Source organism: Notechis scutatus, chromosome 1 (genome assembly GCF_049901735.1).
Source record: "Notechis scutatus isolate UNSWTSFEM ecotype Mainland chromosome 1, rNotScu1.2, whole genome shotgun sequence".
Classification (NCBI taxonomy): domain Eukaryota; kingdom Metazoa; phylum Chordata; class Lepidosauria; order Squamata; family Elapidae; genus Notechis; species Notechis scutatus.
This window is the reverse complement of record NC_142009.1, coordinates 191,134,873-191,147,285: the sequence shown is the minus strand read 5'-3', so window position 1 is coordinate 191,147,285 and position 12,413 is coordinate 191,134,873. Positions and strand designations below refer to the sequence as shown.

The 12,413-nt window shown below is 34.0% G+C and overlaps 1 protein-coding gene across 1 annotated transcript in view; it reads left to right on the top strand.

Moving 5' to 3' along the window:
- PPIG (peptidylprolyl isomerase G) overlaps positions 1 to 10,742 on the top strand; it is a 41,490-nt gene extending 30,748 nt beyond the window's left edge. The window contains exons 9-13 of the mRNA XM_087949759.1: positions 1,840 to 2,044; positions 3,600 to 3,764; positions 7,112 to 7,196; positions 8,836 to 8,972; positions 9,466 to 10,742. Of these exons, the coding sequence (XP_087805885.1) occupies positions 1,840 to 2,044; positions 3,600 to 3,764; positions 7,112 to 7,196; positions 8,836 to 8,972; positions 9,466 to 10,573 (1,700 nt within the window). The 3' untranslated portion in view covers positions 10,574 to 10,742. The remainder of the gene's footprint in view (positions 1 to 1,839; positions 2,045 to 3,599; positions 3,765 to 7,111; positions 7,197 to 8,835; positions 8,973 to 9,465) is intronic.
- The last annotated feature ends 1,671 nt before the right edge of the window (positions 10,743 to 12,413 follow it).

The following is a 12,413-nucleotide window of genomic DNA, read 5'->3' as shown; positions in this document are numbered from 1 at the left end:
GGGTAAAGGAATGGATAACATTAAGGAACAGTAGACGATTGACTTAGAAGGGCATGACTTACTGTTGGGATGGCATGCTTTCCTCTGGTACAAGGGAACTAAAACACGGGTATTTTAGAAGACGTTACATTCAAGAGGCACTGTTTGAATTGGGAGAAGATAAAAGATAATACTACTTAAAACTTCCATTATGGATATTTACCATTGAGGCTTTTTTTTATCCAATAATATATAAAAAGGAACAAACAGATATGGTGAGATATTGAATGAAAAGGGTGAACTTAAATCTATGCAAGCATTGGAAGAACAAGGTGTAAAAATGAATTGGATTTCATATTTGCAAATACAATCTAAATTTGATAAATATTTTGAAACAGAAGGTATTTATGATAAGATGACTGACTTAGACAAAATTTTGATGGGTACTGATGAAAAGGTAATTAAAAAGCTTTATGGACATTTATTAGAATTTAAATTGGAGGAGGAACAAGTTAAAGAAACGATGATTGCTTGGAAAATTTTTGGATATGTGATTGATTTAGAAAAATGGCAAAAATTGTGGTCTCAAAATTATAAAATGACAATGTCAACTGCATATAAAGAAAATTTATATGAGATGTTTTACAGGTGGCATCTATCCCTGACGAGACTTGCAAGAATGTTTAAGAATAAATCGGATAAATGTTGGAAAAGTCATCAGATACCTAGTTCATATTACCGTATGTGGTAGACATGCTCGGACACAAAAAATATTGGACTAAAATCCACACATGGTTGGAAAAAATGATAAAACAACATATAGACTTTAAACCAGAGATCTTTTTATTGGGAATTATACCGGAAATATACAACAAAGAGCTGAAATATTTGATTGTAAATGTTTTAACAGCGGCTAGAATTGTATTTGCTTAAGAATTGGAAAAATGATAAAATACCTATGCAGGAGGAAGTTATTAAGAAAATTATGGACTGTGCTGAAATGAGTAAATTGACATTTGAAATTAGAGAACAAGAAGATAAACTATTTTATATGATATGGGATTTGTTTTATCAATGGTTGGACAAAAAGATGTAATGCAACAGAATAGATAATCTTGTTATAGAAGTTTAATAGATTGATATAAAATATAATGTAGACATATGTAACCATTGGATGAAAGTACAATATAAATTTTAAAATAAAATTTGGGATATCTTGTATAAAATGATGGAATAAATAGTTTAGTCATGGATGATTAATACCTGATAAATATATAAGCATATGTTTGACGTGAAATTTATATAAACTGTGAGTAACGACTATGAAAGGATAGCACAAAAGATTCGCAACCAACTGACACACTGTATGTACATAAAATGGAAGATGGTTTTATGTTTTTATGTATTGTTTGTATATGTTTGTCTTAAAAAATTAAAAAAAACTTTTTTTAAAAAAAATAATAGTTTGCTATTTCCATTTCAGATTGTAAATGGTGAAAAGAAAAACAGTCAGCTTTAATATTTTGTTTTCCAATCACCTTTTGTAGAAATTAATTATTTGGCTTATTTTAATGCTTTAAACTCCAGAGAGCACCATTGTTAAAATTGTTTATTAAGAATTTAGACTCGGGTATAACAATATATTACTGCTCGAAGGTGATACAGTTGTAACTCAGTGATTACAGTTAAAATGAATTTCTTAATAATATTTAGCGTCTTCATATATGAAAAATTATGCTTGGGAAATAACTTATTTATTTGCTTTAATATTCAGAAATTAAAGGAAAAACTGGAGAAGATAGGAAAAGAATATTTTTTTTCGCTTAGGCAGTAAATGCTTTTCTGTTGGTTTCATTAAAGCCAAGAAGGAAGAGAAGAAAAGGCGCAAATCATCGTCTTCATCTAGTGATTCAGAAAGTTCAAGTGATTCAAAAACGTCTTCTGATTCGTCCACTGAATCTGACAGTGCTGCTGAAGAAAAAACAAAGAAAAAGAAAAAGAAACACAAAAAAAACTCTAAGAAACATAAGAAAGAAAAGAAAAAGAGGAAAAAAAGCAAAAAGAGGTACATACAGGAAGGTTTCTATGAAAGCATTAAAACATTTTTCTTCCTACACTATTATTGCAACAAATGTAACAGAATAATTTGAAGGAATTAAAGATACCTTTTTCATTGTCAATTTCAGTTAGTTTGTTTCTGAAATAAATCTCTTTATATGTTTTTTTTTAAACAGATTGCTTATGTATCTAAAGTCATAATGATTTTAAATACATTTTAGGATGAAATCTGAGATACTTGGAGAACAATGCTTCTGTTGCTAGGAAGTCAACCGAGTGGTTTTATAAGACAGCAAGTCCCCAACATAAGAACAAATTCCCATCCTAAATTACCTTTAAGTCCATTTGTATGTAAACTGGAACAAGCTCTTTAGTCACATGTTTTGTCTTACTGTGTAATAAAGAGAAAAACGGAAGCCAAGTGCAATTAAAAATGGCAAATGCCATTCTTATACAAGCTGAGGAACTATTGAATCCATGCAATGTTTTTAGGAACTGCTGAAAACAGTCCTTGACTTATAACACTTCGTTTATTGACATTCCAGGTTACAACTGCACTGAAAAAAGTGATATAAATCATTTTTCAGTTACGACCTTTCCAGCACCCCTATGATCATATGATCAAAATTCAGATGCTTGGCAACTGGTTCATATTTATGACTGTTGCTATGTTCCAAGGTCATGTAATTTGAGATCTTCTGACAAGCCAAGTTAAGGTTGTAAATGTGGCAAACTTCACTTAACAAGTGTCTTACTTAACAACAGAAATGTTGGGCTCAATTGTGGTTGTAAGCCAAGGACTACCTGTATATTAAAAATCCATGCATTACTTTGTGATGCTTATGTAGGCATTGCGCTGTTTCAGCGCTGCTTCAGTTCATGAGGGTAAAGTAATGTCTACCATTTGAGTTGGATCTTGTTGCCAGTCAAATAGTCAGAAAAACTGGAGTGCGACATGACTCAAAATGACAGACAACATTCTTGAGCTGTGCAGTGTTTTCAGAAACCAGTGAAAACAGGCTGTGCAATATATTAAAAACAAATGCTCATGGAGATATTGCAAGGCTTCAGCTGTTTTTCAGTTAGCAGGGAGAAGTGCCACCTGCCATTTTAAGTTGGATCTCATTGCTGGTTGGCTGTCTGCCATTTTGAGTACTGCAAATAGCTTGTTTGTAACTTTGTTGTTTGTAAGCTGGGGGGTCGCAGTCTGGCGACTTTCTGTAGTGTGGATCCATTTCCATTTAAGCAGCTCAGAAACTATCCCTAGGCATGATTAAATCTGTTGATTTATATTTGTTCAGTAATTTACAATAGGAGTATTTTTAAAAATTGCTATGTTAATAAAAAGACCAAAAAAGCATGTCCCCATATTCAACCTGTCATTAGAACCAGCAAGGCATAAGAAGAACCAGCACAATTCAAATTACAATATTAAAGATTTTGCCACTTTCCAACAGAAATTTCTAAAATATAGTAAATTTGAAATATGTTTGGCACCTGAAAACTTAACACATTATTCTAAAAGTACAGATAAAAATATTCTTTTGTTTTATAAATTTAAGTTCAGCTAGTGAAACTGAAACAGAAAACCCTGAATTGCAACAACCACTTTCTACAGTCCGTCCAGAAGAAATTCCTCCTGTTCCAGAAAACAGATTTTTGATGAGGAAAAGTCCTCCCAAAGTAGATGAAAAAGAAAAAGAAACAAAGAACAGAGAAAGGGAAAGGTAAGACTTTTAAAAATTATTTATCAACACAATAGTATGATGTTAAAATACTAGGATCTACAGGTGAAACTTGAAAAATTAGAATATTCTGCAAAAGTTCATTTATTTCAGTAATGCAACTTAAAAGGTGAACCTAATATACGGGATAGACTCATTACATGCAAAGCAAGATAGTTCAAGCCGTGATTTATCATAATTGAGATGATTATGGCTTACAGCTCATGAAAATCCCAAATCCACAATCTCAGAAAATTAGAATATTGTGAACAGGTTCAATATTCTAGGCTCAAAGTGTCCCACTCTAATTAGCTAGTTAAGCCATAACACCTGCAAAGGGTTCCTGAGCCTTTAAATGGTCTCTCAGTCTGGTTCAGTAGGAAGCACAATCATGGGAAAGACTGCTGACCTGACAGTTGTGCACAAAACCATCATTGACATCCTCCAGAAGGAGGGAAAGCCTCAAAAGGTTATTGCAAAAGAAGTTGGATGTTCCCAAAGTGCTGTATCAAAGCACATTAATAGAAAGTTATGTGGAAGGGAAAAGTGGAAGAAAAAGGTGCACAAGCAGCAGGGATGACCACAGCCTGGAGAGGATTGTCAGGAAAAGGCCATTCAAAAGTGTTGGAGACTTTCACAAGGAGTGGACTGAGGCTGGAGTCAGTGCATCAAGAGCCACCGCACACAGACGGATCCTGGACATGGGCTTCAAATGTTGTATTCCTCTTGTCAAGCCACTCCTGAACAACAAACAATGTCAGAAGCGTCTTACCTGGGCTAAAGAAAAACAGAACTGGTCTGTTGTTCAGTGGTCCAAAGTCCTTTTTTCTGATGAGAGCAACTTTTGCATCTCATTTGGAAACCAAGGACCCAGAGTCTGGAGGAAGAATGGAGAGGCACACACTGCAAGATGCTTGAAGTCCAGTGTGAAGTTTCCACAGTCTGTTGATTTGAGGAGGCATGTCATCTGCTGGTGTTGGTCCACTGTGCTTCATTAAGTCCAGGGTCAACGCAGCCGTTTACCATGAGATTTGGAGCACTTCATGCTTCCTTCCGCAGACGAGCTTTATGGGGATGCTGACTTCATTTTCCAGCAGGACTTGGCACCTGCCCACACTGCCAAAAGCACCAAAACCTGGTTCAATGACCAGGGATTACTGTGCTTGATTGGCCAGCAAACTCGCCTGACCTGAACCCCATAGAGAACCTATGGGGCACTGCCAAGAGAAAGATGAGAGACATGAGACCGAACAATGCAGAAGAGCTGAAGGCTGCTATTGAAGCATCCTGGTCTTCCGTAACACCTCAGCAGTGCCACAGGCTGATAGCTTCCATGCCACGCCGCATTGAGGCGGTAATTGCTGCAAAAGGGGCCCAAACCAAGTACTGAGTACATATGCATGCTTATACTTTTCAGAGGTCCGATATTGTTCTATGTACAATCCTTGTTTTATTGATTGCATGTAATATTCTAATTTTCTGAGATTGTGAATTTGGGGTTTTCATGAGCTGTAAGCCATCATCATCACAATTATGACAAATCACGGCTTGAACTATCTTGCTTTGCATGTAATGAGTCTATCTCATATATTAGTTTCACCTTTTAAGTTGCATTACTGAAATAAATGAACTTTTGCACAATATTCTAATTTTTCGAGTTTCACCTGTATGTGTAAACATTAAGATCACAAACTAGTGGAAACTGTATAATATAAAATAGAATAATATAGTGGCAAAATAATGACATTATCAGGTAGATAAATGGTTATGGAAACCATTCTGAACTAATCTACCAATTTATAACAATGAATGCCAATACTAAGGGTAACAGCTTCCAGTTATTTGGTATAGAATATCTCTCATCGTTTCTTCCTGTCACAATAGTAGCAGATCAATACTTGTGCACCTAACAACTAGATAAAGTTGTCCCTTGCTTTTCTCCCTTATTTATTAAAGTGGCTGTATTCCCTTAGTATGCTTAGCATAAATCAGGGTTAACAAAAGCAGAAAAGTAATTCTTATTACCTAGCACAGTTGTTATATTCTGATATATACTGCAATATTCTGATTCTTAATTCTGGAAAGATGAGGTTGTAGACAGCCAAGCCCACAGGCTGTTCAATTGAGCAATTTTGTTAGGGTTAGCCTGGCAGTTGTCACTGAAAGTATATGGTAGACTGATAAACCATTTCATGTTAACAGGCCCCCACCAAATCTGGGTGCAACCAGGGTAGTTGTTCTTATTGAAGAATGGGACAAATGACCTTTGACTCACAGGACAAAGAAATGCCTAATACAATACGCAATATTGTATTTGCCCACCCCACCAAAAGCAATGCAATTACCAAAATATCAAGCCAGATCAAACAGAATAGAGCAATATAACTCTATATGGAAAACCGGCAATTCATTTAGATTTTACATATACTAATCTCCCAGAATATCAACACACCCAATTAAAAAATAAGTTATATAAAAATATTTGCTCCTTATGGAGTTTGCAGTGAGATGCACAGTTTTTTTTACTTCATACTAAAAATCAGCTCTCTTTAGCTAAAACTATATCTTAACTGTGGTTGATAGAAAACAGTATGTTAACTGGGTTTAACTTAACCATTGGGGAAAGTAAAGTTTAATGTGCGTTTGAGACTGACGTAGCAACCCCAGAGTTATGATGTGTGTAAACTACATGTTAATTTGTATTCCTACATATAGACAATGATTCAAAATAATCAGGTGATCAGACTTTCGTTTCTTTTGGAAATCTTTGAGCTACTTTTGTCAGAACAAATATTGTATAGTTTAAAAATGAAACAATAATTTCCCCAAACCACATTAAAAATACACATTAAAACAACATAAAACTGCTAAAATAGTTTTTAAATTAATTAATTAAAATAATTACTAACACAGATTTTAGGATCATTACTTAAAAGTTAGCACATTGCTTTCAGTAGGATTTATTTCTTCATAAGTTGATAAACATTCTACAAGGGAGGAACAAACAATACTTTTAGTATTTAAATATTTATTAACTATTTTCAGTAAATTTTGCATATGCATGATGTTCTGCAGCTATCTTTATATAATGTAAGAAAAGTGCCTTGTTTTATCTTACTGTTATCTATATTTTCTTTGTTGATTGCATTTTAGTTTGGTATTGCTGGACTAAGGCTCTTAGAATTTACTATTATTACTACTATTACTGTCATCTCACCACTGAATATTTTGAATTCTTTTTTATGAAGAAAATGTTTAGCAAGTTGTAAACTTCAGAAGTACATGATTGTAGAAGAAACTGATAAATCATAGTTAAATAGCAGTGATTTTTTTCTTTTCTTGATTTCTAGTAATCCATCAAATTGTCAAACATCATATCAGAGAAGGCTCTTGGTGACAAGATCTGGTCGAAAAATAAAAGGAAGGGGACCAAGGGTATGTGTTTTTTTACAGTTTGATTTCTTTGATCTTTGGATTTTAATAAAACATGATTTAGTTGTGTGATATATACATGTCTGTCTGTCTATCTATCTAATTAGACCAAGGCTTATTAGACTTAGCAAATTAGACTTAGCAAACAAAACCAGCATTTTGCATTTATATCTCATGCTAAGTTTGGATATCAAGCCATACTGAAAGCAATACAGGTAATCCTTGACTTACAACAGTTCATTTAGTGACGGTGCAAAGTTACAATGGCACTGAAAAAAGTGAGTTATGACTGCTTTTCACATTTATGACAATTGCACGTTGCAGCACCCCATGGTCATGTGATCGAAATTCAGATTTTTGGCAATTGACACAAATTTATGATGGTTGAAGTATCCCGGAGTGCTGTGCATTGTCCCCTTTTGCTACTTTCTGACAAGCAAAATAAGTGGGGAAGCCAGATTCACTTAACAAAATTGTTACTAACTTAACATCTGTAATGATTCACTTGATTCACAGCTTTGCCAAGAAAAGTCGTAAAAAGGGACAAATGTCTCATTTAGCAACATAAATTTTGGACTCAGTTGTGGCGATAAGTTGAGGACTGCCTATATGTGTTTGCGGGTTGGCTAGCATATAGTGATTTGTACAACAAGCTAAGATTGTGTCAAAATATTGACTTTAAATTGGGGTGCATGTTTTAATAGTCTCCCCATGAGGGTTCCTTTAAAAATCAAGTATGCACATGTTTTATTGCTAAATTGTTCTATTCTCCGGTAATGGACTGCCTTCTGCCAAGGCTGTTGTGTAGTGCCATTAGAAGACTTCCACAAAACTCAACAGTGTCCACGAGCTTTGTGGGACAAAGATTTGCTAAGGAAAAATTCCTGACTCTCCCATAATCCTTACTCCCAAGGAACCCAATTTTTAAAGTTTTATTTCTGTTTCAAGGATCAAACGTTTAGAACTGAGGTCAAAGTATAGCATAGCTCTAGTAAAAATAATTTTAAAATTAAACAGTAAACTTATTATTTGGCTTCTTTCAAATGAGAATTATAAAAACATAATATTACTTCAAAAAGAAGATAATATAATTTATTAAATAACATAGATTTGATAGATTCTGCATATCAGAATTCAGTATGCAGTAATACACAAGAAATTAATTCCTTTTGTTGTTAGATGCGAAAGTTATAGCAATACACTGGAAAACTGAAAGACATATTTAAAAGTGAGAAATCACTTTGAAAAATTAATACAGCAGTAAAAGTTAAGAATTTTGTTAATTAAAAACTGCTTACACTATTTGATCTCTACTTAGTTATATAAATAAAGTTTAGCAATAGATTAGCTCCATTTGTACAAAAATATTTAGTATGGATGTTTAAATTTTGTATTTCCCATTATTTTAAATATATTTTTGTATTCTGGACAGTGCATTTTTTTTCTTTTTATATTTTTATTGTTAAATTGCTGTGTTGTTTTCAGTGAGAATTGAAACAATTCTTATCCCCAAATGATCCATTAGATGGAGGTTTTATTATGTTTTTAAATATGTAATTTACAATCAAATGTATGACAGTTGCTCTACAAATTAGGATCCACATCTTCTTGTCTTAGCTAATTTTTCCTCCTGTATTCAAAGCGGTACCGGACACCTTCAAGATCCAGGTCGAGGGATCGCTTTAGACGCAGTGAGACTCCTCCACACTGGAGACAGGAAATGCAGAGAGCCCAAAGAATGAGAGTATCAAGTGGAGAAAGGTGGATAAAAGGAGACAAGTAAGATGCACTAGCCATTTCTGTACTATTTATTTATTAGATTTTTATCTCACTTTATAAGTAACTCAATAGTCAGTGCAGCAATGAAATTCCTGTAAATAGTGGTTTATTTTTCCATTTCCTATTTTGCTCATGTAGTATCTTGTTAGAAGAAAAAGAAAAAAAACTTAATAATCTGCTTAAATTCCAATTAAAACAAGTATAGAGAGGAGTCGAAAGAAACAAGTACGTGTGCTTTCTTTCTTCGCTTGTGGGAAATTCTTCCACAAAATTTTTTAGAGGCCTTCTCACTCTGTTATGTCACATTTGACTCATACAGCAGAGTTCTGGAATAGTATGTTGTGTTTTTGATTTAGAGGTACTTCTTTCTATCATATGTTAAATGTACTTGCACTTGCATGCAGTTTATAATGTAAATTCAGATAATGATATGGGATTATTTCATTAGCTTTATGTTCAAGTTTGTTTGTTTGCTTGCTTGTTTGTCTTGAAGGAGTGAAATGAATGAAAACAAGAAGGATGCTGCAAATCAAAAAAGCCCAGGGAGAGGAAAAGAAAGAAAAATATCTGACTACAGAGAGGGTTCTGAAAGTCTAGATAGAAGAGGAGAAAAAGAAACACAGCCCAAAGATCCCAAATCTGACAGTAAAGACAGAGGGACAAAGAGGAATTCTGAGAAGGAAGATAAGGACAAACATAACAAAAGTAAAGCCAAAAAAAAGGCTAGATCCAAAAGCCAGAGCAAAAGCAGAGAGATATCAAAAAGTAAAGAAAGAGACTCAAAATACAGTAAACATGAAGATAAAAAAATGCGATCAAGAAGCAGAGAAAAAGACAAAGAAAAATATAATGACTTTCATGGCAGAGAACGGAGCAAAAGCAGGGAGAAGAATAAAAGGGGAAGATCTAGAAGTAATAGTCAGAATCATACCAAAAGTAAAGAGAGGGGAAAACATGAACACTCAAAAAGCAGGGAACGCGAGCAGTCTAAAAACAAACATAGTTCCAATAATAAGGCCAGAGAGAGAAGCAGAAGTGTGGACAGAGGCAGGCGAGCCAGGTCCAGAAGTAAAGAACGAGACCACAGCAGAAGTAAAGATTATTCCAAACACAGAGATAAAGAAGTGAAAAGAAAAGGGAGGTCAAGAAGTAGAGAGAGAAGAGGCACACCAGAGAGGTCCAGAGAGAAAGACCATAAAAGGCGGAAGGAATCCCATAGCTCTGAGAGGGAAGAAAGTCGAAGTAAAGACAGGCATCGGGATCAAGAGTACAAAAGTTCTCGGAGAAAGGAAGATACTGGAAAAAAGATGCGCTCAAAAAGCCATGACAGCAGTAGCTCTGAGACGAATAAAAGCAAAAAATCCAGTAGAAATCAAGATAGAAGTCCTGACTCAAAGAAAAGAAGAAGCAGCAAGGACAGAGAATTGAAAAGATCATACTCACGGAGGAGTAAAGAAAAGGAAAGGGACAGATCTCGTTCTTCAAGAGAAAAAGAGATCAACCAAAAATCAAAATACCAGGAGAGAGATCGTGCCCATGGCAAAGATAAAAAATCCGATCATGAATCAAGTGCTGGGACTGATGAAGATAGGCATGGATGAGTTTATGAACTTATTGTTTCCACTCTGCTTCTAGGTTCTAGAGACATGTTGGGGAACATTTTTTTTTATGTGGACTTCAGTTTGGTTTTTTTGATAATCCACAATCTGGATCATTTGTACTGCTAAAGTTTTAATAAACTTGAAATGGAAAAACAAGTTTTATGTGTAATACGGTGTGCTGTGTTTTAATATTTCATAGTTTATGCATCCTATTTCTATGTTACCTGATTGGAAGCATATTGTATGTTTAATTTAATTTTAATTTAGAAGCACAGTGCAAATCGGTTGATTGGTCTGAAATTACAAATATCTTTGAATCAAATTCTTTTTACATCTTAGATAACATGTTAATATTAAATTATATTAACATTTCTACAGAACTATAATTAATAAACAAAACCAGCATATATAAAAACAGAACATTCAAGTGAAGGAGAATGAATGTTCTCCATTTTGAATATGTTACTTGGATTGTTACATTGCTGTTATATTTCATTGTTGTCCCTTTCAGGAAAAGGTTAATCACTTTGATCTTTGGAACAGTTATTCTACATGAAATACTTTATATAAAGCAATTATTTAAGAAATAATTGATTTTATATGGTCCTGATAATGAATTTATAGAAAAGTCATGCTTTTCTGTAACTGTGAGAATGCATTTTATATGTGTCTGGCTTGTTTGAAGGAGAAAAGTTCTTCCAGAAAGAAATAAAATCTGGCTTCACTGAATTTATAAGGAAGAAATGTGTTTCATAATTTTGTAATCCTTCCTGAGTGTTAGCTATTGTAAAAGTACCACATTTTTCTATCAATATAAATTCCCTTTGGAAAACTGCTATTGCAGATACAAGGGCTTTCTGGAACAACATTTTATGGTATCACATAGAAAATTGTGTTGCTTAAGAGAATTGACAAAAATTGAACCTTTACTCCCACCTCCAGTTGCTTGAGTGGAAGCCCTTTTTGATAGGAAAAAGGAACCATTGGGTGCATCCCAGGACACCCTAATATAAATTTAAAATATGTATAATGTAGCTTACATTTCTGTTGTTGGGTGACAAATAAGTAAGGTAGTGTATATGCTAATTTTGCTTTCTAAAGCTTCCTAACAGATAAGAAAAAGTGCCACAAAGAATAAAGAAGAAATGATAAAAGTTAGATATATTCATCAGATTTCAACACCTATCAGAAACTTAGACTTTTACAGGAATAAAACACTGTATGCCTTTTCTTTGTTTATAATAAATGTGCTGCATTCCCAGACCAGTGCTGCAGATTTCAGTTTGTTCCCTGACCTTGCAGATGTATTTAGTGATGAGAAGAAAAATTAGAACAAGTTCTGTGTTAGTTCAGATGTACATGAATATAAGTTTTAGGAAAGTATAATAAGATAGTTGAATTTGTTAATTTGTATATGTGTATATGGACAAAAAAAATCCTTTTGTGATACTGTGACCCTAATAACTAAGTGGTCAAGACGTTTTCCCTGTGATCTTTTCAGGAGGGCAGCCATGAAATTGTCTGGGCATAAACTTAGGACCGTTCTCATTTGGGACCAGTATTCAGATCCTTTGTAGGAAATGTGGTTCTGATCTAGCATGGGGTGCTTGCTATATCTGTATCACGTTCATGCTGGATTGGAAGCACCTTTCCTGCTATAGATTGAAATACTGTTCACCTCTTTGTTTTAACCAAATATAACAGCAGTGCATGCTTGTGCTATTGAATAGTAGTATTTATTTACTACGCAATACATCTGTACTCTTTTGTTTTCTTAGATCTTTCTTGGTCAGAAGTAGGAATAGTTTTTTTTCCCCTTCCTAATGGGAAAAATGGATTC